At 36.8% G+C, this 27,979-nt stretch overlaps 1 protein-coding gene across 1 annotated transcript; it reads left to right on the top strand.

The window, feature by feature from the left end:
- Positions 1–27,821, top strand: LOC121426421 (proteinase-activated receptor 2-like). Its single transcript, XM_041622720.1, has 3 exons — positions 1–661; positions 25,009–25,392; positions 27,475–27,821. Exons 1-3 carry the CDS (start codon positions 473–475, stop codon positions 27,817–27,819), a joined length of 918 nt encoding a protein of 305 aa, XP_041478654.1. The 5' UTR covers positions 1–472; the 3' UTR covers positions 27,820–27,821.
- Positions 27,822–27,979: the final 158 nt, after the last annotated feature.

Genomic DNA, 27,979 nt, shown 5'->3' with positions numbered 1-27,979 from the left:
TGTGGATGACGCATCTCTTCAGAGATATACGTTGGTATCTTGGGCTAATAGCGAAGAGAGACAGTCGCATTTTGTTACCTTTCAGTTGTAAAGTTTTCATTCAAGCAGTTCTTTTCTTCGTATCGCTTACATCGATGAGACAAACATCTCTTCTCATTTTTTCCTCTCTTTTTGGGGGGTCAAATTACACCATCAGCAACTTCTGATCGTGGATTTTCCCATTTATCTCAAACATTTTTGTGATAGAATTCAAACGCTGAACATTTATTCATTTCTGTTCTTTACTTTAAACTGCAGTAAACCCATTTCTGTACAAACTTTGAAAATAGACGTATTGACTAGATTTTCACTGCTATTACGTTAAACAAGCGGAACGAGGAGTTTACCATCCATCTGCAGTTTGAGGATAAATCCTCGATTACGGCTATTATAGCTTAATGAAACATAACTTAAAACAACTGTTAAAAGCAACATGTCGGCGTACAAGTTCTACGTTTATTTCCGACTAGTTACGCTAACCTTCGCTATTTTAATCAATGGCTTCACGCTTTGGTTAATCCTCTACGTGCCGAAGTTGCGGGACCAGCGCAACATCTTCACCTTCAACCTCGCGATGGCGGACTTTGTGGCAGCAACTTGCGAAATGTTCATTGCAACAGTGGTGAGTATACACTTTTAAAATAGTTGGGCAAAAAATACCCAACTTTTAACCAACCCTAGGCAATATACTGTCCACACAACTATTGGTGAAAATCTGCCCAAATTGGGTAATAAAATCTGATAATTGGGTAATAAATTTGCTCAATCGGGTACTAATTGCCCAATATATATAATTTTTTTTTAATAGAGGAAAGGGTAAGAATGAAGAAATAATAAGCACCAGAGGGAAAGGAAAAGAGTAGAAAGAGAAAAGTGAGAAAGAAAAAAAAAACAGAAAAGAACACCCCAAAACACATTTACACACCCAACATTGAATTATCCAGTAATCCATTCCTAAGTCTTAAGTCCTAAGTCCCAAGAATTAGGAACGGATTTATGTATGTATGAATAAATGGATTTCGCAAGATTTAGGATTTTATTTAATTTCATATTATTCTGTCAAAAAGGAAAAAAAAACAATATGAACACCTGTGGACATTACCACACAACAGAAGATATGAAATAATAATCATGATAATAAGTGACATTGTCAACATTGTTACCGTGTTTACACTTGGATGCAGAATCGGCATTTGGTTTATATCTTGCACTGCGTTTACACGCTGTTACAGCTCGCGGTTCTGGGGGGGCGTTTCATGAAAGGACTTGTCGGACATTTTATCTGACAAGTCCCATTTTATCTGACAGTTACCATAGGAACAGTGCCTCTCAGCCAATCAGAATCAAGGAAAGATGTCAGATCTGAAAACTTGTCGGATGAAAATATTGATGAAACGCTCCCCAGAATCGACTCGCGTGTCAAAAACCTGAAATGATACGCGCATCCATATATGTCATAATAAAGACAACGCTGGATCCGTGCGCTTACAATTACGTCACAATGGTAAAGTAAATGAAATGCGCACCCGATCGCCGATGCAGAATTGACTTTCTGTTTACACGTAGTAAAAAAGCCGATTCTGCGGGGCTCGCGGTTCTAAAACTGCTACTTTGGTGGTGCAAATTGCCGATTCAGAACCGAGAGCCGATGCAAGTTAATTGCATTTGTAAGACGCCATGAAAAAGTCGATGCTGCATCGGCTCGCGGTTCAGAACCGCGAGCTGATGCAAAAGCCGATCAAGTGTAAACCGTATGACTCGAAAGAATGTCTAATGCATATATCCATAATCATTAATTTTGTATGTAAATTTCTTCGAATCAGTGTATATACAGAGGTATGACGCATCCCCACATGCATTGCATGGATAACTGGTATAAAATAGTAACACCGTAAAAAATATTAGGTGATAATACAGAATCTGTCAATATTAATGGTGACCTTCTTTGGGGCTCACAGGCCTAATTCATTTCCCATAGACTCGTGTGTTAAAGTGGCACTAATGGAAAAGAATTCATAAAAAATAAGGAGGAAATGCGAGGGTTGAATGTTTACTACCAATGGATAGGATAAATGACTGACATTCCATATCTCACCAGAAAAGGGTACCTCGACCGGCTCATTTTTAAAATAAATCAGCATTTATGGAGACTACACCCGACGGGATCAAATTCATCATTTGAGAGAGTAAAATGGCCCTAATTCTTCCGCCAGAAAAAAAATAGTTCCACAGTGGTGATATATCTTTCCAATTTGGAAAAAGGAAGTTCAGTAGGTACCCTCCCTAGAATCAGTGTTAGAGTGTCAGTCATATTCATTCATTTTTGTCAATCAGCAATATCAAATTTAAAAATTGAGCAATGGGTTGGGTCGAATGAATATCTTTTGCCTGCCAGTTGTGATTAGGCCCGTGCAACCTGGCCAGGGGCCCGTTGCAGAAAGAGTTGCGTTTAAACGCAAGTCAAAAAATCAATCGCAAGTCCAAAATGCGCGCTGTTGATTGGTTAAAAATCAAGTTGCGCTTGATTTTTAGAGTTGCGATTGATTGCAACTCTTTCTGCAACGGGCCTCAGATCATAGAGCGTCCGGAAATAACGAAAAGCGAATTATTCACATGTGACATTTGGAGACCAATATAAGCCACAAAGCAGCCAAAATGTATTTAGCAGTAATTAGGTGAGGGGTTGTGTGTAGATCAATAATATAAGCAAAGCACCATATGCCAATTACCACCTCAGACGACATCAAGACATCTCCTTAAAGTAAACAAATAAAATCTTTCTTAAAAAAATCATTATCAAAATGCTATTATTTGGGATTTGTCATAAAATATTTTTTTTCGGCATTCATCTTTAAGACCAGGAGATGAAAATTGGTCAATTTCTAATAGTGTGTGATTTGATTAAAAGCATATGTGAATCTTGCTTTTTGCTCGCATTAAGGATATGTTGGGGGTTCACATGGTCCCACTTCTATTTGTGTAATGTATGTTATTGTACATTGAATTACCCTTCAGTAAACATCCAACACGTCCGATATTTCTTTGAAAATTGTCAAAGTAAAAATTATAGAAGTGACGGATAAGGTAAGTGTTTGTATGGTGTGATGACGACTTGACACAATTTTTTTTCTCTCTCTCTCCTTTTTTAACTGTATGTAGCAATTTCATGGCAGGTCTTTCTAATTTTATTACACCGATTTTTTTTTTTATAACAGTTCATTGAAAGAAAAAAATCAAGCAATTTCATAATTTTGAAGAAATTTTAATTTCCATTGGACTTCTTGAGGTAGATCAGTTGCTTGGTTATTATCTAGTTTTCAAGTGCAACCTTTTCCTTTTTTATCGCCCTTTTCTTTCTTTCATTTTTTTGTTGGCTAAAAAAATGAAATGTTAAAATCAACATTTGAAAGGTTAAAGGGGTGACAACCTTTAATTTTCCAGTCAGTTCGGATTAGATTTGTGTAGCTTAAGAATCTAGAGCAAGTGCGAAGGGCAAATGGCGCAGACGAAATTAGATTATGAAAATGAAAAATCGAAATCTGCTTAGCAGTTCAAAACGCGATGAAATCCAAATGGAAAAGGAAAGAAAGATCCGATATAAATGACTCCAAACTAGACGAAGCTGGCAACGTCTAAGTGCCTTTTCACACGTGAATTTTGAATCACCATTTAATGATAATAGCAGGCGTTCGTGATTCTAATTATGTTCTAGTTTGATTTCACACGTGCTTAAAGTTCGTAATCAACCTCATTTTTTTTACTGGAATCATCGCAATACTGTGAAAGGGCGGTAAGTCGTATCAGGGAATAATAATGGATACTTGTTTTATTGCTATGATTTTTCTCAGGGAATGATGTTTTTGTTATTCATATGGCTCTATAATGAAGATGATGATGATTGTAGATGAAGATGATGAAGATTGTAGAGGTGTTGTGGCTCAGTGGATAAGTCTCCGGACTGTGAACCACAAGGACCGGGGTTCAAATCCCACCGCAGCACTAGCGTCCTTTGACAAGGCGTTTATCTACATTTGTCACTCTCGACCCAGGTGTAGTAAATGGGTACCCGGTAGGAAGAAATTCCTTGGAATGCTCGATGCGCCCGATCAGGGTAGCCGTGCTAAAGCCGGGGTAATAGTATGCAGCGCTTAGAAACATTTGTATTAAGCGCTATATAAATGTTGCATATTATCATTATTATTATGATTGGTCTTCATAATGAAAGCGTAGGATGACATCATTTAAGTTATCTAATTATGTGCAAATTAAAAAAAATCACATCAATAACACACAGAGAAATGCACAAGCAGAAAAGCGATATGACGATGGTGATTATAATCTGAAAGACGTTATATATTGCACTTAAGGGAGAAAGAAAAGAATGTCAGAGTAGTGAAAATACAGAGAAAGAGATGAGTCACATCAGAGATTGAAAGAGAGATAAGAATAAATCCATGGGCGTATATTGAGTGGTAATGAGTAAGGGGTGGTGGTGATTTTTTTTACCTGATTGCTAAGAAAGCATGAATGCTTGTAAGCAAGCAACCAGAGGACCGACGGCTTAAAGTCCCCTCCGAAGGACCTGGTACGGAGGATAAATGCCTTACCAAAGGGCACTAGCGCACCAAGAGTGGGAATCGAACCCGGGTCACCGGAATACGAATTCCCGCTCTACCGACTGAGCTATCGCGCCTCATCAACTTTGAATGTAGGTTCCTTGTCAGAGGGGCATGTAATATCGATCATGTCAGTTAAAAAAATACAACAATCTTGTCATTTTTATCCAATTTGCCTTCCTGTTGAAAGGAATCTACTGATTTTCAGAGAAATTCTGTTAAGTACCCCTTGTGACAAGGTATCTCTTCAAATCTGAAAAGATGGACTTTTCGAGCGTGAAGGAGAAATGAGATTAATTACCAACTTCTTGGAGGGGATGCCGGGAAATCAACAAAATATATGAGATTGCATTGGTATGTTGTGTGTGTTTGAGTGGGGGTGTGCGAGGGTGTGTGTGTGTGTGACTGTGTGTGAGAGAGAAACAGAAGGGGCAGAGAGGGGAGAGAAATAGTTCGATAGATAGCGTTGAAAAAAATAAGTTTGGAGCACTCAGCCCATTTATACAATCGTTATTCAACTGTAATTACAAATCCACAAGCTCAGTCTTGAATGCATAATATATTTTTACCCTGAAATCGGTGTACTTGTTTTTAAATTGATTTCCATATTTACGGTTTATTAATGCCACAATCGGCTTACCTGTAATACAGTTTTTTAATTGCATGTAAGTTAACAAAGATATAACTATAGCAAAAGAAAAGAACACATACAAATTGATGGTTTCTGGCCCGGTCACATTATTTTCCAAATAAGCCAAAATATATGTTTTTGGTTCTTGCCTAACTGCAAAGTTTTCACTGATTTTGTTAAATGTAGTTCTAATTGAATTGTACAAGACAAAAAACATATCGAGCGCAATGATGAGAAATTTTCAATGTGCAACAGTCAAAATCTTACTTGGTCAACGTATTAAAAAATGTTTAAAGGTCAAGTCCATCCAGAAAAATGTTAATTTGAATAAATAGAGAAAAATCAAACAAGTGTACCGCTGAAAATTTCATCAAAATCGGATGCAAAATGAATAAGGTTTGGCATTTTAAAGTTTTTCTCGTTTTTCACAAAGCAGTGATAAACAAAACTCAGTGACATGCAAATGAAACAGTCGATGATGTCCCTCACTCACTATTTCTTTTAATTTTTTATTTATTGAATTATACAATATTTCATATTTTATAGATTTGACAATAAACACCAACTTGACTGAACCATATTGTATTAACAATGCCACATGTTCAGGGAGGAATTAATTGTTGTTTCACTTGACAATGGAAGAAAATCAGAATATTTCATATTTCATATACATGTAATTAAATACAAAAGAAATAGTGAGTGGATGACGTCATCAGTCTCCTCATTTGCAAACCGATATTACCGACCAGGATATGCATATAACTGTTGTGTGAAGTTAAGCAAAACTTTAAAATACCATAACTTTCTTATTTTACATCCGATTTTTATAAGATTTTCAATCTTATGCTTGTTCGATTTTTCTCTTTTAATTCTAATCAACTTTCTGTTGGGGTGGAATCATCCTTTAAAGGTGTTCCCTTTGTTGTCCCTCTCATTGCTCGTTGGAATTTATGACATATTTTTCCCCCGACGCGCCGTGTCATACTTCAACATTGCTGTAAGAGAGTTATATAGCAAAAATGAAGTCAATTCATCATTCTTTCTCTCGCGTATGATGAAAAAAAAAGTCAGCATCTTGAAAAATTAAGTTATATTTTCAGCATTGATTTTGAGCCTCTTTTCAACACTTGCATGGCGAAAGCGATGCCATTATACTGGACCTCTTTAGCAAAAAGGAATCAAGTCGCATTCCATTTTTGAAGGGGGCGATTTATTTTACCGGGGTAGTGTGTTACAAAGAGTTGCCTTAGATTCAATTCAAACATAAATTGCGATTTATCAATATTTGTTGAGTTAAAGCGCTATTGTATTGCTGCCAGTGTTATGGAATGCATTGGATTTTTGCTCCCTCATAATTATATGGGAAATGTCACCACTAGCTCTTATTTCCTTTTATTTCATAGTCCTATGGTTTTTCCTGACGGCTTTCATTTCTCAAATGGTTATTCATTGGTTGGCTGACGTTCCGATTTCGTGTTCAATTTAGATTATTGCTTGATGCACATTTTGTTGAGTAGCTAACAATTAATCAAAATTGCTCTTTCATTTTTGCAATCCAGCGTAAACCTTTTGTTTCACCATTTCCTTACCCTCTACTGTAATTTAGTATGTTTTTGGTAGTTATGTCTTTATATTTCATGAGTAATAGTCAGACGAATGATAGGGAATTATAAGTGATTGAAATGGGGAGAATGTTATTCAAAAGAAAAAAAGTCAGTTCCCCTTTTTTCTGTATAATATAGGATATTAATAATACAGGATATTTATATTGCGCACATTTCCACCTTGTTAGGTGCTCAAGGCGCTCCTATTACCCGGCTAAGCTAGGCGTTCATAGCGCACACAGCTTCTTAAGGAATTACTTCCTACCGGTACCCATTTACCTCACCTGGGTCGAGTGCAGCACATCGTGGATCAGTTTCTAGCTGAAGGAAATTACGCCATGGCTGGGATTCGAACCCACGACCCTCTGTTTCAAAGTCCGAAGACTAATCCACTGGGCCACAACGCTCCACATACCAAGAATCCATGCAGCTCTAATCCAAATTTCTCAAGGTCGATAATTTGTGACATTTGTGAAATGAAAGAAAATAAATGTCTATACACTAAAAAAAATGAAGTGCTAATTACAGTGCTTGTATAGTGACTGCACTACGAGTGCTGATTTTTTAGTTTAAATTTGAACTAGAAAAATCACCACTCGTAGTGCAGTCATTACACAAGCACTGTAAGTGCTAAATTAGCACTTAATTTTTTTTTACAGTGTATGCATGAGAGCAAAGTAGTGAAAACAGTGTGTTTCTCTGTAATTGCCTGTATGTGGTCTGTATTCTTTGGCGATTAGCCATGATTTTTTTTAAATATAGAAATAGCAATGACGATGATGGTGATGATGATGATGGCGATGGTGATGGTGGTAATGATGATGATGATAATGATGATAGTTATTTTGGCCATTACTGTCAATATTATTATAATTTTTATACAGGCAACACATACTGATTAACGAGCCCAATATGTTTCCATCTATCTAACCATGTTAATTCACATCATTTTTTTTTTACAAAATTGAACTATTTAGAAAAGCATTAGTAGTTTTTCTCTAAATGTTATTTGATATGTTATATTTCCCGATAGAAATCAAATAATAACATCCAAACTAAAGGCTGTCACTTCCGAAATTGTAGGCCTATATTAATTCGAATTTAATTGGATATTATTATCAAAATAGTATTCTCCAATGCAATCAGATAATGAAAACACCAGAATTCAATAACTGAAATGCGAGAAGCATAATATTCTAGATCTGAATGAAGACTGAAAGTGTAAAAAAGTTTTGTAATAATAGCGATCACTGGTGGATCCAGGGGGGGCACAGCCGGCCCGTGCCCCCCCCCCCCCCCCTTGAGAAGCAAATTTAAAATTTGTAATGTAAAAATGCCATTAAAATGGAGGTGTGCCCCCTCTTTTGAAATTTACGGAATACTTTTTCTTTTCTTTTTGCTTTTCATTTTTGAGAAGCAAATTTAAAATTTGTAATGTAAAAATGCCATTAAGACAGAGGTATGCCCCTTCTTTTGAAATTTACGGAAGACTTTTTCTTTTTTTTTGCTTGTCATTTTTCGGGTACGAAATATCCTTAATTTGTGGTTAAAAACATTTTTTTTTTGGGGGGGGCTTGTCAAAATTTCCCCTCTTAAAAAATCTTGGATCCGCCCCTGATAGCGATGAAAATAAAAATGAATCGGTGCAAACAATAATCAAAGCAAGGTTCTGTAATAAATGCTAGACTTCACTGCGACACTTTGGTGTACTGGTGGATTTGTTAGGGAAATGGGTAACATTTTCACCAAAATATAGTATTTTTTCGATTCAAATCTTTACAGCAGTATACATCATCACTTATTGCGATTGAATTTCCTTCGTTTCGGGAACAATTATACCATGTTTCATGACAAAACCATGGATACTTGTCGGTTTTCACACGAAATGTTGAGCCTCGTCCATAAAATCATATTGTAAAATCACTACTCCAGTTTTACGAAAATATACAGTACTTTTTTTCCTCGGATCGCTTATGAAATATTTGCGGGTACATTTTGAACAGTTGAATAAGAAATAACAGATGCTACTTTCTATGAATATATAATCATAATTTATTGATATGACGTGGTAGAGGAAATAGAGACACCATCCAACTTTTTGTCCTAAATACCTCTGCAATGATTACAATTTAAAATTTACAGTAATTCTAGTTTGTATTCATTTAAAGATTCCATGATTATGATCAGCCGCGAATCCAGAAATTTTTGAAGGGCATTCTTTTTACTTCCAGAAAATTTTAGAAAGAAAAAAGGGAAGGAGTCATTAATACCAAATGAATTTTTGGTGTCCAGACTAAAATATAATTTCACAAGCAAAATAGGAGGTCATTACTCCCAAATGAAGGGATCTACGGGTTCTTTTTTGTTTGTGGATTCCATGGAGTGCGCGCGCACCTTCCACGCCCCCCGCCCCCTTCCTCCCTGGATATGCGCCTGAGTTTGCATATCTTCATACAAAACAGTAATTCAAGTTTACTTTAATCAGCGAACAATCACACCAAATCAACAACACAAACGACAGACATGAGCAGGTAGCTTAACCATGTGTCCTCAATGGTAACTTTTAATAATAAAGATGATATATATATACATATAATGCCAAAGATAATGCTTTGATTGCCAATATTGTTCACTCTAATTTTCGACAGTCCTCCGTCTTCTTCAGGATTTTTCAATGAAAAATTCGAGTGAACAATAAAAACTTTATTGGCAATCAAAGCATTATTTTCAGCATTATTTTGTTATCTTACAGAAGCCAGTAGTGAAACTTTAAGATATATATATAAATGTGTGAAATTATACATGTACAATAGCTTTGGCAATTCGTTTATTTTAATATATTGTGAAAGAAATGTATGAAGAGAACAATCGTAGACGTAGGTTAAATATATATATATTTCTTTCTTTATTTCGTTTCATTCATTCATTGACTTATCGATTTCGTTTTATCTCAGCAGGGTAGCCCCATCAGTAATTATTGAAATACCGTTTTACATTGGGGCCTTGCATAACAAATGAATTAGAAGTTTATATATTTACATGGAAAAAAAATACCACATGACTTTAATTTAGGCGCGCCAGACCAAAAACAAAACATATTTTGATCGAGCTCGTGATTAGCTCGACAGTGAGAACCAGTCCTGCAACGAGGATTATCAATTAAAAGACAAGTCCACCCCAACAAAAAATGAATTGGAAAAAAAAAGAGAAAAATCCAACGAGCATAACACTGAAAATTTCATCAAAATCGGATGTAAAATAAGAAAGTTATGACATTTTTAAGTTTTTCTTAATTTCACAAAACAGTTATATGCACATCCTGGTGGACTTTACCTTTAAGGGGTTCGATTTTATACCCCCTTTGCCTGAAAAATTTGTCGAGCAAAAAAAAGTCATGAAATTGTTGGGCATTTCGTTCCCGTTAAATTGTTACCCCCCCCCCCCCCCTCCTCTGCTACGGACTTGGTAATCTTAGAATGCGCGTATACATGATCCGAAATTCTCTTATTCGCCACCAGTAAATACAAGCATTTGCTAGCGGGTTAAACGTTTGTACTAGCAACCACGTTGAAAAGAAACAATTATTATAAGGACTTAGATGAAAAAGATGAACCAAGAACGCAATATCGGGAACCAAAATAAAAAGCATATTCGTCAGCAAAATGAGAGAGTAATTATTGAGGACTCGCTTAGTTCTTTCTCTACGCACTTGCAACTGAGAATCAGCAATGCCAAGAGGTGTCTTTGCAATATGAATGTATGCCAGGATGTAGCACAATCCCGTGACAATGATGAACAAGTCGCACATGACAACTCTCACAACACAGACGAGGTCCAATAGTAAACCAAAAATATAGACTCCTGTCATGATCACCCAAGTCACAAAGCACATGAAGATTCGAGTGAACTTGGTAAGGAGATTCCTTCTACCGAACGGGTCGAACTTGAATGTAATGACTTGATCGACGGCAACGAAGAAGACACTGCAGGTTGATACCAAACTTGGAACTTGCCATATCATCCATGCTGACCAATAAGGGGGTGGAACGTCTTTCTGCAGAGATAAAGAAATAACTCATTATCATACAGTATCATGATTTTTAATGGCATTTCAAAGGGATGGGACATGTGCCCCCTTTCATCAATTTCGGCGTGCGAAAAGGTGCCATAAGAATTAGTTATTCTTATATCTTATTATCTATAAAATAATTATCAGTATCAATGGTGTATGAATGAAATCGTAATTCACAGAAAATAACATGAAATTGTCGTATTGCTCCTACGATTAATCTAGCGTGCAAAGAGTTAATTTCAGGGACGATTTTTTTTTCCCGTCAGTACTAATTGTGCATCCGGCTATTTTGGAGGCTTTGAACAAGACTACAAATCTTGCATGGACTTGTATTTTTCAGAGTCTTGACTAAGTTTTGTATTTTTTTTTTGGGGGGGTGGGCCTTGAAAAATCGTTCTAGGCGAGACTCGAACCTTCGTCCAAGAACTCGACTGCATGATATGCTTACTTATCAAGCCACGGGGGGTTAATATCATGTAGGACCATGCACCAAAACAATCTGCATGTACCTACCAGCATTTGTCTCACATACTGGGCCAGGACGATGGCATCGAGCACTAAGTCAGCGAGAATGATGTTAAAGGCGAAGATAAAGCGTTTCTTCCAAAATCGACGCCGGCAGGCGATAGAAAGTAGCAGGAAAGTAGTGACGATGGTGCCAACGATCGATGTGATCCCGTAGACATGGTTGAGTCCTTTGGTTACATATCCCGTGCTATCTGTCCACCAACCATACTCAGGGCCGCAGGCTGTCTCATTGAGTGTGTTTGTCCACGAATAACTACTATTATGCATAACGATTGGGAATTTAGTAGTATTAATGACGGTCACCATCTTCTAAATGATATTCTTAATGATATTCCACTGCAGTGCGTAAATGAGGAGCGACGTCACCGACCACTCTACAGTTACCACTTCGCTGGATCCTGGCTTGTCCACACAATATATATGCGCTTTCTCCACTCCCTGTGGAGTATTCAAACAGGAATGTTCCAAACGCGATTAACCGTTTATCTGAAAATCATATCGTGCTCTTGCTCCCGAAGAGCGAAAATCTGGTATCCGGCATGGATTGCCGGTTCTATGAACAAAGTAATATCAATCCCTATATTACTGGGTGCAAGAAGAAAATGATTGGAAATTATACTAATGGTGCTAAATTACAGTTCATAATACCCTTTATTTTGCTGGTACATATTTTCCTTGTATATTGCAATCACTAAAAATGCATCAATCATGTCAATATAGGACATACATGCAGTTTGAAATTGATATTAACCATATAAGATTTGATATGATAAATATATATATATTATAAATGCCTCCCAGTGTTGCCATATAGTCAAGCTATTAAAGCTTGTTATGGCAACTCTTGCAACCTTGTTTAATCGCTATACATCATAGAAAATACAACTTTCTTCTTTATTCATTTTTCACATATTTTAATACATCCTCTGTTTGTTGTTTGTTTGCTTGTTGATGGAAAAGTTGAAGAAATCATTAAATGAAACTAAAATTGTACAGAGTTCCGGTTAAACACTCTCACTCCAACAGAAATGTACCCACCGACTTGGGTGTAGCTTATGTGGAACTTTATTAATCCGCCATCCCACTGTCCAAAATCCGAGATAAAATACTGAAAACAAAACAGATATAATAAATTTTGAGTTACACTACACATTCAAACAATCCACGAAAGGTTATACTCTACTTGTAAAAACTATCCAAAGATTAGAACCATATAATTATTTGAATAATGACTAGAAATACATTATTATTATCATCATCATCATCATTTTTAGTATTATTACATTTCACTATTAATCGTATAATTAATTTGAACCAAGAATAAATGCGATAAACGATGCTTTTCTCTCCTAATTTCAGAAAACCAGCGAAATGTTATTTGTTCCAAAATCAGATCTTGGTCCGGACATCCCGGACGTAAGGTGTGCGGTGGCCTTTAATATTTGAACATACGTATTTCTACGATGATCTAGAACATTACACAGTAAGATAGTCTATGCCTCAATATTAACATCAAACTCTATTACAATTTATGGAACATTTGCCGCTAGCAGCTGCAGATCACCAACGCATGTAAGACAGTGACTTCAGCCTCTAAGATTGTGTCACATAAAGGTCTATCAGCTCGGCCCCGTTCTCTTCATTATTTACATTTATGATCTCCCCGAGGTTATATCTGGTAACTCATCGACAGTCAAAATGTTTGCAGATGATACCAAACTCTACTCTTCTGTTAACAATAACAATGATGGTGAGGTGTTGCAGCAAGACTTGGACAGTCTTTCAAAGTTGTCCAAAACATGGCAACTCCCCTTTAATACATCAAAATGTAAAGAAATGCACCTAGGTAGAAAAAGTTCAGACAGGATTTATAAAGTGCAGAAAGATGGTATGATTTCCGACATTGCATCAGTATCGGAGGAGAAGGACTTGGGAGTTACTTTCGATGATAAACTCAAGTTTAATCAGCAAGTCGGAAGAGTTGTCGCTGCAGCAAACAGGAAACTTGGAATGATCAGACGTGCCTTTTCATCTTTTGATCGATTCCTACTTCTGTACAAGACACTAATAAGGCCTGTCTTAGAATATTCCTCATGTGTATGGCATCCTATCTACAAAAAAAGATATTGAGAAGCTTGAAAAGGTGCAACGAAGAGCAACTAAACTTCTGACTTCATTAAGGGACCTCATATGCTACCCTGCACGCCTCCAAAGCCTGAAACTGCCTACACTTGCCTATAGGAGACACCGATCAGACATGTTGCAGATCTTCAAATTACTGACTGGTATTGACGACTTCTGTGCATACCAATTCTTTACACTGTCTAGATCAGAGAGAACACGTGGACACAAATTGAAAAAATTCAGAAGAATCGGGTTCGTTCAAGGCTGAGACAAGGTGTATTCTCTCAGAGAGTTGTCACACAATGGAACAATCTACCAGATGAAGTTGTGAACAGTCAAACTGTCAACATGTTCAAATCACGTTTGGAAAAGGTGTGGAAAAGGTCCCTGAACATGTACAATCTAGATGAATTTTTTTTTTGTCCATGCTCTACCCATGCCACTCAACGCCAAATAAGTTTTAGGTACCAACGTTTGGATACAGAGGGGCAAATAAGTTGTGTATAACTTTATGCCTACTTCCAAGGTAAATTCCAAGGTAAAAACTCTCCAGAATTGGTGTTTCGATGTGGGCCAAGTCCTGGGGACCGTTTCATCAACATTTTTGTCTGATAAGTTGTCAGATCTGACATCTTTCCTTGATTCTGTTGGCTGGGAGCCACTGTTACTATGATAACTGTTGGATAAAATGGGACTAGTTAACTTTGAAACTGTCTAAGCATCCTCGGCTATATGCCTCGAGCGTGTTAACCTATCCAAGAGTACCTCGATTCATGTAAATATTACTCTAACGAACGAGCAAGATGATATGCTTGATAACGTTTGATAAGACTGTGATGTGGATCCAAGCTATTTGATAAACCATCCCAATCTCGAATTAAGGATCAGTCAATATAATCATTATTGCCAGCCGTAAACAAATTTTCCTGTCAGCCGAAATACATAATTGGTCATGTGATAGCTTTCAGCCAATCATTCGATTAGAATCCATATGCATATCTCCATTTTACCATACACCCCCGGTGGTTGTTTCATAAAGCTGCTCGTAAAGTTACGCACAACTTTACGAACGACTGGAACATGTTCTTCTGTCCTAAATAAATGACATAGGGTATATCATTTAGCTCAAGAAGGGGTCACCAGTCGTGCTTAAAGGTCAAGTCCGCCCCAGAAAAATGTTGAATTGAATAAATAGAGAAAAATCAAACGAGCATAATTCTGAAAAATTCATCAAAATCGGATGTAAAATAAGGTTATGACATTTTAAAGTTTCACTTATTTTTCACAAAACTGTGATACGCACAACTTTAAAAATCTGTAATACATGCCCTCCTATAGAAAGAACAAAATGATCTACTGATAGGTGTGATAAAATAGGCAATTTAAGTCAAGTAATGGGGAAAGTTGTTCACAAGTGATATCACACATCTTTGTCACATTGCCAATTGGAGGATCTCCATAACATTAGTGATCGCAATAATCAAATGCTCATAATTTTCTCATTATTTGTCCGATTTTTTTAAAACTTTCGTTGATCTCCTTCTTTGACTTTTCTGTTTTCACACAAGCTATCTTGTTCCAAATGAAACTAAATGAAAAAGGGAGAACACAAGTGATTATGTTGACTGGTTTGACATAGGTCTTGCCTAATTGGTTCAATGAATCTTGCTCCAGCCACAACTGCGCCGACGGAAAATCTGCACTGTGGCTGCCACCCTTTATCCTCGATAAACGGACGGAGGTTCGGTTAAATGCTTTCACTACAACAAAAATATAGGTATATCATTTTGCTCAAGAAGGGGTCACCAGTCGTGCTTAAAGGTCAAGTCCACCACCAGAAAAATGTTGAATTAAATAAATTGAGAAAAATCAAACGAGCATAATTCTGAAAATTTCATCAAAATCGGATGTAAAATAAGAAAGTTATGACATTTTAAACTTTCGCTTATTTTTCACAAAACTTAGTGATATGCAAATGAGACAGTCGATGATGTGTATCACTTACTATTTCTTTTGATTTTTATTGTTTGAATTATACAATAATTTCCTTTTTTACAGGTTCAGTTTGACAATAAGGACATCGTTGTTTCACTTGACAATGATGAGAAAATTTGAATATTTCATATAATAAAGCACAAAAGAAATAGTGAGTGGATGACGTCATCGGTCGCCTCATTTGCATACCGACCAGGATGTGCATATAACTGTTTTGTGAAATTAAGCAAAACTTTAAAATGTCATAACTTTTTTAATGGAAATCCGATTTTGATTAAATTTTCAGTTTTATGCTTGGAGGATTTTTATCTTTTTATTCAAATCAACTTATTGTTAGGGTGGACTTGTCCTTTTAAGTTATGAGTATCTTACGAACTGCTTTATGAAACACCCACCCGGCCCTTCCCATTAATGTACCCTGGCACTGCATCTGTTGTAGGGTAAGAAATTGCGTGAGGTGTGCACTCAGCTAGCACCTTAGACCTTTCTGGTATCTTCAGTTCTCTTTTCCAGCCAATATTGTTTCACACTTTATTAGCGTTTATTCCGATGATGCACACTCTGCCATCATTTACCCGCGAAATGAGGTGCAATTTCCGAGTCAATTCTTACGATAAGTGTTTTTTGGCTGGTTTTCGATTTCTGTTAGTGATGTTGTTTCCGTTTCGGTGAAACAGCCAGAAACGCATTTTCCTGAAAGCATTTCTTGAAAAAAAAACTTATTATCGATATATTTGTTGCAAGAGGGAACTTACAGGCATATTTGTGCGAATTTTGATGATGCGGTCCCACCCACGTAACCGATTTCAGACCGATCAAAGCAAGTCCCGGGGGCACTTACATTGACGAGTGGATACCATGAGCGACCAAAAAACACGTAAAAATTATGTCTTTTCAAGATCGGACACGTTACGAACAAGGGTGTCAAAACACTAAGATGAAGAAAATAAAGGTTATCTATTTCGCTAAGAAAGCTACGGGTTAAAAGTCAAATTTGTGAGGGTAAAAAGACAAAAAAAAAAATAAAGGATATACTTTTAGCCCCGATAGTCAACATTGTACGTGCTTAGAGTCCGACTTGTGGGAGGTGGGGCCGTACTAAACCCAATGATGGTAGAGGTAAATCCGACGTCCGTGGCATATAACAACTAAAATATCGCTGTACTTGTTTAGGGGTTCATTTCAGGGAATACTTGCCAAGGTTATAGTTTTGTTTCCAATACTGGTTAAGGGTAGGGTTTCACACGCCAATACTTGTTAAGGGGAGCATTTTCAGAATATGAAAATACTTCTTTTGGGTGCCTTTCGAGACCCAAAGGTCGCGCATGGTATCCACTCGTCAACATGGTCAATGGAAGTGCCAAGGCCTCCTCCCCCGGCAAGCAAGTACGCTATTTCGGATGACATAAATCGGTCAGTTTAGAGTTTGTTTTGTTGAAGTTACTGTAGCATTACAATTACTCACCTCCATGTGTACTGTGTGAGCTTAAAGGACAAGTCCACCCCAACAAAAACTTGATTTGAATAAAAAGAGAAAAATTCAACAAGCATAACACTAAAAGTTTCATCAAAATCGGATGTAAAATAAGAAAGTTATGGCAATTTAAAATTTCGCTTATTTTCAACAAAATAATTATATGAACGAGCCAGTTACATCCAAATGAGAGAGTTGATGACATCACTCACTCACTAATTCTTTTGTATTTTATTATATTGTTATTTTCTCGTCATTGTCAGGTGAAATGAAGTTTCATTCCTCCCTTAACACGTGGAATTCCATTATTTTAACATTTTGTGCTTCAGGCAAGGCGGGTCCTAATCGTCAAATTCGTAAAAATTGAAATATTGTATAATTCAAACAATAAAAAACAAAAGAAATAGTGAGTGAGTGAGTGACATCATCGACTCTCTCATTTGGATGTAACTGGGTCGTTCATATAACTATTTTGTTGAAAATAAGCGAAACTTTGAAATGTCATAACTTTCTTATTTTACATCCGATTTTGATGAAATTTTCAGTGTAATGCTTGTTGATTTTTTCTCTTTTTATTAAAATCAAGGTTTTGTTGGGGTGGACTTGTCCTTTAACGAACGACTGGTGATCCTTTCCATGGAACTGTATCAACAGCTACATGTATGAAAAATTGGTGCGTATATAATTACCACAAGATAGGATACCAGTCAGTTGTAAAATCGCTCTTAACCCGGCCTTATGAAACACCTACCAGTCATAATCCAAAGACTCGGGTTCATCTTTTTTGGAATGTTTACTTAAAAGCGTCATGAGAAAAATAAAAGTTCTGTTTTTCATTTCTCATGAATGTTGTTTTAATTCAATTTATCATCGAAGGGTGAAGACAGATTTTGTGTATGCCATGTATGTGATATTGTCGGTAGTCTTTAATAGGATAATGTATGATTCAATTCAATCCCATTTAATCTATTTTTTCCACAGTGTGAAAAATGCTTTTGTTCACATTCTATAACATTCCATAATCATCATTATCACATAAGCTTAATTTACACTGTATTAACGTACATAAATCACACGAGGCCTGTGCAATACAAAAGAGTGACAAATATAAAAGTAAACAAGCAGAAGAGACATGCAAATGTTGCACATACAGTGAAACACTACGAAAGCGATTACCCGGGAAAAAAAAATTTAAAAGAGAAAGAACTTATTATGACATAAGGTGTACTTTATCATGGACAAAGTGAATCGTCATATAATTTAGAACAAAATATCCAAAAAATTATGAAAATGATAACTTCACTTGGAGATCAAGCGCTCTCTATAATTAACAACTTCTAAGGTGAAAGACGGAAAAATTATTGTTTTACAAATTTCATCGAAAATTAAACATCGTCATGAGATAATGGTTGACAATGACAACCTGTCGTACGTTGAGTTTGGTCTCAAATACAGGCCTGTTGTTCCAATTATTGATTCATTACAGCAAATGGAGTGTGAGAAGAACGAGAACTTCGCTCGATTTCATCTAATTAGGAAAAGAAACGTTGCTCAATAACGTAAATAAGTGATCATTTCACGACTGCCATCATTGTGCGATAAAAACACTCTCTTTTCATGACAGAAATTCAATCTTAACAAGGTGAAAAGGGAATATGTACGTGAAATTTGCGATTCGATTATTGATGGTGGTAGACAAAAAATAATATTGCGTTTGATGAAAGCAAGCTTGCCTGCGTTTCATTTCCTCTTTATAGCTTTTCTCTTGATAACCCAAAAAACTCTCCGTGTGCTTTTCTTTTATCAAATAAAATAAATTTATTTCCGCTTTCTCTACTGCCCAACTGATCATTGTGCTATAAATCTATGAAAATTTTGATCGTTAATATATACTAGTTTTGACATAAAGTTATGAAATAATAACATCGACATAGATGATGATTTGATAATAAAGTGAACTCTATGCTTTCAGTTAACAAATAGTTGTTATTCGTATAGTTATCCAAGTTCATGATGAAACGATAATTGTTTTTCTCATAAAAATATAATGTATTATACGTAAGTTATGACTGATATGTTGAGTCTTTTGTCCACGGTCCAAGGGCACCGTTCTAAAAACAAGATGCAATCAATTACAACAGAGAAAATCAATCTCACTTGATATCAGACCAATCAGAAGCGTGCGATCGACCACGTCATCATCATTTAAATCAATATTGATATCGTCTTCATTATCATTATTACCATTATCGTCAGTATCACCATTCAATTCAAATTCAATTTATTCTTGATAATAGTAAAAAATATTATCAAATTGTACATTCGTATGAAGAAATATCATTACAAGAAAAGGAGGCCAACAAAAAGTTTACACTTGAAAAGAAGAAGCCTCCAAAGAATACAATAATTGATATATGTGCACATCAGATGAAGAGGGGGAAAACGAAATATGCTCATTCACACACAGACACACCCACCGAGAAACATCGTCATCATAACACACAAAAGCACACCCGCATATCCACCATCTTGGTTCATTCATTAGCAATAATAATACATGATTATGATGATAGTAGTAATAAAAATCATCATCGTCATGAAAAATAATAATTATCACCACAATCACAATCATCCTCGTTTTCATCCCCATTATCATGATATCGTGATTATTTCCACCACCAACGCCGCCATCATCATCGTCGTCATCATCATCATCGTCGTCATAATCACCATCAGCAGCAGCATGTAACAGCATTCATCACCACCATCTTATTGTCAATATCTTTATCTTTATTACCCTTTTCATGATGAATACTGTTGTTGTCATTCGCTACCATCGCCATAATCATCTTCATCCCATTATCACTTACATATCTCGGGCTGGGGTTTCAACATAAAAAACAGTAAAAAAAAAAAAAGGCCGATTTCAACTCCTTTCAATCTCTTGCCCCCCCCCCCCCCGTCTTTGGAACAAACTCCCTCCATCTCTTCGAAACCTCTCTTCTCTTAACCTCTTCAAAACATCTCAAAACACACTTATAACCATAAACCTTAACTTGTCTTATGCAATTTACAGCGCTTTGCATCCTCTGGAAAAGCGCTATATAAATCCAATTATTATTATACAAATACCCAGAGTATTCATGTTGTATTATTTTGAACTTCATAAGCAGAGATGAGTGTTCATAAGAAACACATTAATAATTTCACTCGTGTAAATGGGCCCTTCGGTAGGCCTAATAGGTTGAGGAGACCAACCCCCCGTTCACACAGGAATCAATAAATTACCCCGCAGTATATACGTGCACGAACAAACAATATGATAGATTATCCTGTCATCTGCAGTAGATGTGAAGTTATAGGAATAAAACAAATATTGAATAATCCTATTACTGTTCGCTTCATGTATGTCATTCAATCGTATTTGTTTTATTGTGTATAAGGTTATCGTTTTATAACAAAGGAAATTTATTTTTTGAGGAGCATTATCGACGAAGACCTACCTCGCCTGGTTTGTGTTCAAGAGAAGATGTCTTTCGAGTTTCGATTGTGTTATCTAGTAAGCCGAAGAAGGGCATTTGCAGTAGCAAGAGAATAGTCTGATCTCACTCATTATTCTCAGATCTGAATCATATTCAGAAAGATGTGAAAACAGTTACAAACTCACTTGTATGTGGCATATCTGATGTAGTATTCCATTATTCTTAATTTGAATGTATATTTATTGTTATAACATCATAATCAACACCTGTAGATTCCCCTCAGCTTTTTTTTGTTTATGTGCATTGAGGCCGTTTGAAACAGTTCTATTAATAACATTATCATTACACAGTAACAATTAGAAAGCACGTTGTTTCAGCCTGTCCCTCTTACAAGTTATTTAAACTTTTTTTGTATTTGTTTACAGTAACTTTTTAAACAACTTGTTAAAATAGTTTAAACAGTTGTTCAAAAAGTTCAAACATTATTTGTTAGAGCAGTGGATAATCGGGATTAAATTTTTTAACAGCGTTTTTACAGTGTATTATTATTATCATTTTAGTATTATTATCATTATTATTATTATTGCATTAATAATGATTGATATTATCATTATCATTATTTAGTAGTAGTAGTAGTAGTAGTAGTAGTAGTAGTACACTCTAAAAAATGAAGTGCTAATTCAGCTCTTAAAGAGCGTGTATAGTGACAGCACTGGAGTGCTGATTTGTCTAGTTCAAATTTGAACGAGAAAAATCAGCACTCCGAAGTGCAGTCGCTATACACGCTCTTTAAGAGCTGAATTAGCACTTCATTTTTTAGAGTGTAGTAGTAGTAATAATAATAATAATAATAATAATAATAGTAGTAGTAGTAGTATTGGTAGTAGTAGTAGTAGTACACTCTAAAAAATGAAGTGCTAATTCAGCTCTTAAAGAGCGTGTATAGTGACTGCACTTTGGAGTGCTGATTTGTCTAGTTCAAATTTGAACGAGAAAAATCAGCACTTCGAAGTGCAGTCGCTATACACGCTCTCTAAGAGCTGAATTAGCACTTCATTTTTTAGAGTGTAGTAGTATTAGTATTGGTAGTAGTAGTAGTAGTAGTAGTAGTAGTAGTAGTATTGGTAGTAGTAGTAGTAGTAGTAGTAGTAGTAGTAGTAGTAGTGGTAGTAGTAGTAGTAGTAGTAGTAGTAGTAGTAGTAGTAGTAGTAGTAGTAGTAGTAGTAGTAGTAGTAGTAGTGGTAATAGTAGTAGTAGTAGTAGTGTAAAATGTAATTGAAAAGTATCTTTTTATTTGAGGTTCAAATTGGCCGAAATAACATTAATATAATCATTTTGGACGATTGCAAGTCAATATTTTGGAGTAAAGGCCAAGTTAGTTTTAAATCGTATCCAATCGTACAATTGAAATGGCGTCATTACGACTAGATATTAAATTCGTTATTCTGAAGGGTGATAGCATAGTTACAGATTTAAACATAGGCATTCGTACGATGATTCAGAACATTACATCGAAAGATATTCCATGTTTCAATATTATCGTCAAATTCTACTTCGTTTTATTCTGATATTGGGTCGCAGAACAATCGTAATGTGTGCGTTGGTCTTTATACCTCGTTCCGACTGTACTGCGATCTTTTACGAACGTCCCAATTGGCCTTTCGTAAATGAACGCGAAAATTTTTGAACCATTTAAGAAAGATTACGATGAATTCGATTGCAAAGACTAATCTGATACGATCTAATACGATCGCTACGATTACACCACGATTAAGACCACCGTTTCATTCGTGGCAGTGTCGTAACTACGGGGGGGGGCATGGGGGCACGTGCCCCCCCAATCGGCTGGCCAAAAAAAAAAAAAGGGGGAAAAGAGAAAAAGAGGGAGAAAGTGAAAGAAACATAGTTGGAAGGAAGAAATTATTGTTAATTATGTTATAGTATAATTATGTTACGTTATATTACATAAAAATATATATAACTTTATGAAACATAATTTGCTCAGGGCCTATGTCTTCATTGTTCCTTATACTCGCATTGCCTGTTTAACGAGATATAGAATCCTGTTGTACTAAAACCTCCCGTTTTCAAGTCAACATGCACCAAATATATTTCCTCGCACTTCGAATTATTATTGTTTTATGTAGTGACATATCATTTTAAGGTCTTAATATAAAACATTTCCCGTCCGTGCTTACGTTCGCATTAGTGGATTAGTGAGATATGTCTGCTCTTCATGATTTCCTAAAATCAGTCCATAAAAATGTCCCTTTTTCTGATCTGAATATCAAAATTTCAGCTTGCGCTCGCATCATTTGGTTAGTGAAATACGCATGGTCTACGTGAATTCCTACAAACAAGCCTTAGAATGCCCCTGTTCAGGTGTGAATTTCCTAATTTTTCAGCTCGCGCTTCGCGCTTGCAATATTTGACTAGTGAGATGCGTATGATAATCATGACTACAAAAAGTATGTCTTTAGGTGTAAATATAACAAAACCAGCATGCGCTTGGCACTGGCAATAGATGACTATGGTGAGATATGTGTACTCATAATGGATTCTTTTTAAAAATAGTCCTTAAAATATCCATTTAATCAACCCCAAATTGCTTATTGCGCAGAGATCCATAAGACACCATGGTCCTGATTTGTGGAACTCTCTACCAGAATCTATAAAAAGATCCACGTCTCTTTACTCATTTAAGGCAAACGTTAAATCTATGTTGATATCAGAATATTTGAAGTAAAATTTCTGTGTCGATGTGTCATCATTAAAGCATCATCACCATCATCATCCTCTCCATCGCCTTCATCTTCACCATTTCACCATCATCTTCATCCTTATCATCTCCATCTTCATTGCTGAAATTACATTACTGCTGTTTTTCATGAAATGTACTGTATATCGATTCTGCTGTATTGCCCCGTCCTATTTACTCGATTTAGTTTCATATTACCAGCCATCCCGAAATCTTAGATCAAGCTCAAAAGCATTATTTGTTGTTCCCTCTGTCTTTACAAAGTCATATGGTGAGCGTGCTTTTACTTATGCCTCTGCTGTCCTCTGGAATGCTTTACCGAATTCAATGAGATATCAAAGTGATTTATGTACATTCAGGAGATCCCTCAAAACATATCTTTTCAATGCATAAAAAACTAACTTTGAACTAATGGTCCAATCTAAATATCTCGATTACTTTATTCTTATATACCTTTCACTATTTCTTCTTTAAGCGCATAGGGACATGCTATGCTATGTGTGATGCGCTATACAAGAATTGAGCATTATTATTATTATTATTATTATTAATGTATTATATTAATCAATGAGTTTTAACCTGGGGTTGTCATTTTTTCAAGCAATCTGCTTATGATGACAATCCTTCTCCTGCAAATTGTAAATGTTAACTAATTTGGTATGAGATCAGTTTTGTTTGTAATGATAATTTTAGTACACGTAGTTATGATTCATGCCAAAATCAATCAATATTTGGGGTCAATATATACAAAAATTTCAGCTTCGCGCTCGCAATATTTGATTAGTGAGATGCACATGTCAATCATGATTACAATGACTACATATGCTTTATGTGTTTGGATGCATATAATTCTAAGAAAATCAGCAAGCGCTTGGCACTCGCATTAGATTACTATGGTGAGATATGTATACTCTTAATAGATTCCTAAAATATAGTCCTTAAATGTCCGTTTGGGGTCAATATGATACGAAAATTTCTGCTCGCGCTTCGCGCTCGCATTGTTTGTTTAGCGAGACAGGTACTTATCATGATTACAAAAATTTGCTTTTAATGTCCCTTTTTAGGTCTGAATATCAAAAATTTTCAGCTCGCGCTTCGCGCTCGCATAATGTGATCAGTGACATACATATCCGTTTAATGACACTGTCCTTAAAATGTCTCTATTAGGTCAGTATACCTAGCAACTAGGCGCGCTTCGGGCGGTGCCCCCCCCCCATGCCGTGACCCACGGTACGCCACCGATTCGTGGCTCAGATCGTGACAATGGGAAATAGGTATTAAATGACACAACCTTGCTGATCAGCGGCGTAATTTTGAGGGCCAGACACTGTTTTATTATGTAGCCTACCACTCCATTCTACCTCTACAGCAATCTAAAGCCCCTTTCAAAATTGGTCTGCAACCACTTGCGATCTATTGGTCACACGACAGGCTGTCGTACGACAGAAGCGATCAGTAAGTCGCATTTACTCGCATAATGCTAGTGTGAGTGGCATTGAGTTCACAAGGGAGTGTTGCACGAGTTACTACGAGTGGTTTTACACCGATCCCAATAGTTTCACGACCGACTGCATAGTCGTGAGGGGTCGTGTGAGTCGACGCGAAGCAATGAGATTAATCTTACGATTAAATCAAACCAGAGTGACTGGTCGTCACTATCTATTTCTCTTCTCATACATGCACAGGCATCATACGAAGTGAAGACGGGGTTAAAGGTCATCTTTCACTGCGCCATCCTCGTCTCCGTCCTAAGTGTCCTGGCCGTCGCTTGCTACCGCTTCATCGCCATCGCCTTCGACCCCTTCGGAAGTCGTAACCTGATCACCGCGCCCCGCTGCATCGTCGGTAGCGTACTGATGTGGGTCCTGCTGGCCGTGCCGATGCTGGTGCTGAAATACTGCTCGAGCGTCTACAGCATGTTCCTCCTCCTCATCAACCCCATCATCATGTTCACCAGTCTGGCGATCACGGCCTTTTGTTACGTCATGACCTACAAGGATATCTCGGCAGCGGGCAGGGATGCGGGAGGCATCGACCAAATCAAGAGTCGCCTCAAAGAAAATCGAAAGGTATACACACTCCTGAAATTTTCCTCTGCCATTTACACCTCTCCTATTTTCACCACTTACATTTTTTCCTCTGCCATTTATATCTCTACCGTTTTTGCCTCTCTACCATTTTTGCCCACCCCCCCCCCCCCCGTTTTACCTCTGCAATTTTTGCCTCTGCCATTTTTACCTCCGTCGCTTTACCCCTATCATTTTTACTCCCACCATTACCTGGAACCGCGATGCTACGGAGGGTTGTTTTTATCAGTGCCCCCCCCCAAAAAAAAAAAAAATCTAAATCAGGAAGGAGAAAAGAAAAAAGAATGGCAAATGAAAGTAAAATTTCTTGTACATCATTTTCTTTTTCTTTCGCAAAAAAGTAAAGATTACCATTCTGAATTTACTTTCTCTGAAATTTTGATCATATTTTGAAAGGGATAAAAAATTTGTTGCTGTTGTTGTTGTTGCTGCTGCTGCATATGCACATATTGGCATGGAGGTATTAACAATACCTGTAGCTTTTTTTATTTCATTTGATATAGGACAGAAAGTTTAAAGTGCTAACCATTGTTTGGTCTCTTACGCGATTTGATAAATAAAGTAGGTCTCATTCAAGATTAGATAACGAAAGTACAATGTTAACGTAGTTCTGTCTCTTTTTTTCACAAGCTGACTCCGTTTTCGAAATACATATTTTTTAACATACCTGTAAAGTTTTGTTGTTGTTTTTTGCATAATGTAGATATTTGGGACATATGGCAAGTTATTACTTGTGTCAAATGACCGCAGCTATATGGGTATATATTTTGTTGCCCATAATCTTTCAAGGAGAAATCGTTCTTGATAAAAACTATGAATGCATCAACTGACGGAGAAGATTTTATCTCCAATATTTCGTTTCTTGTTCATTTCTATTTTGATCGGGGATGAGAGGATTTTAAAATGAAAGGCATCTATGAAATGGATCGTCATCCTCCTTTATTAAATCTATTTTACATGTCTCTTCGAAAATAGATATGTTCTTGTTATGCTTATTGTTAAGAGCATATTAAACCTTCTTGCATTTTCGCATTGAAAGCTTTCAACAATAATGCGATAGATATTACTTGCGCCATAATTGGTTTGCTTGGTTGATCTACAGAGAGAGGCAGAGTGAATCTCTTTATGCTGACAAGCACTTTTAGTTTTCTATTCTTACATTTTATCCATTCGGAGGGGTTAAGTCTCCTTTTTATCAGTCTGTTCAATTAAGTTTAACATTAAATTGTCGGACAAAGATCAGTTTGTATGAAAAAAAGAACTATTAACGTAAATCTCACGGAGAGGTACTTTTTCGCTTATCGGATAGTATTAACTCCAGAAGCAGAAATGTCGAAATTTCAGGAATGTCGTTCTCGAGGATCTATATTATCTACAATGTTGATATAATATTTTATCTTTTTTTTAAGAGGATGTTTTAAAGCGACACTTCAAATGGCCTAGGTCATGCAAGTAAGTTACAAATGCAGTGCGATTTTATGTAGGTGAACTGGATGTTGAAGCATTTGTCGATTTCTGCGGTCACTCTTCATACATGGTGTACCCTTGCTGGCTCATCAAGGTTTTATTCAGTTCAATAATGTTCATTAGGCCTGCGTATAATTATAATAATGATAGTAATAATAGTAGCGTTATATTTACCCAGGGTAGCCACTTCAGTTCCGAAAACTGATCTCCCAGCGGGCCCTGCTATTATTACCCCGGCTTTAGCTGGGCTGCCTAGGCGCTCTAGCATTCGATGACCTAATCCTGTCGGGTACCCATTCTCTTCACCTGTGGATAAATTTCTTGCTGAAGGAACACGCCATGGCTAGGATTCGAACCCACGACCCTCTGTTTGAAAGGCAAGAGTCAGAACCATGCACTAGACCACGACGCCTACTTGCTGTGTTTATTCAGATATGCCTAGCAGGGGCCTTTTATGTTTGCATTCCTTTGCAATGACTTGCTACGATTTGAATGTTAGATAAAGTGACTATCAATGTATATATTTCATATTTTTCATTCATTTCCATTCAGTTGAAATAATGAAAATACCGTATTTCTATATTTTTTTTACTATAGGTTCTGGCCACGTTCGCTGTCATTACCTTGACCAGTTGCATCTGCTGGATCGTGCACTGCTTCCACGATATCCTCCAGATCTACGCCATCTACTACGACAACATCGACGCCGTCAGCAACATCCTCGTCGCCCTCAACTTCGTCATCGACCCGGTCATCTACTGGTGGCGACTGGACGAGTTCCGCGCCGTCCTCGTCAAGCTGGTGTGCCGAAGCGCGCTCGCTCGTCGTGTCCGTCGTCTACGCGGGAAGGTGGAAGATAGCTCGACGTCGGGTTCATCCAAGGTGTTCAGTGTTTCTGATACGACCAAGGTTGTCAATATGCCGATGGAATCAGATGCCTGAACCACCCCCCCCCCCCCCCCCCGTTACTCTCCACATGGAATGCTATCCACTCGTTTCCGACCATCTCAGAAATGCACCCTAAATGGCTCAATTACATTGGCTAAATTTGCAATCCTAAATCATGTAAATGGCGTAACCCATGAGAAAAGCCACCCCAAGT

Source organism: Lytechinus variegatus, chromosome 13, assembly GCF_018143015.1.
Source record: "Lytechinus variegatus isolate NC3 chromosome 13, Lvar_3.0, whole genome shotgun sequence".
NCBI classification, from domain to species: domain Eukaryota; kingdom Metazoa; phylum Echinodermata; class Echinoidea; order Temnopleuroida; family Toxopneustidae; genus Lytechinus; species Lytechinus variegatus.
Note: the sequence above shows the minus strand (reverse complement) of the source record. Positions and strands in the feature narration are given on the sequence as shown.

What these genes read in the sequence shown, in the direction of transcription:
- LOC121426421 (XM_041622720.1), top strand. Translation starts at nt 473, where the DNA reads ATGTCGGCGTACAAGTTCTACGTTTATTTCCGACTAGTTACGCTAACC. An exon ending in AAATGTTCATTGCAACAGTG is followed by an intron (nt 662 to 25,008) that starts GTGAGTATACAC and finishes ATACATGCACAG; the next exon opens with GCATCATACGAAGTGAAGAC. An exon ending in GCCTCAAAGAAAATCGAAAG is followed by an intron (nt 25,393 to 27,474) that starts GTATACACACTC and finishes TTTTTACTATAG; the next exon opens with GTTCTGGCCACGTTCGCTGT.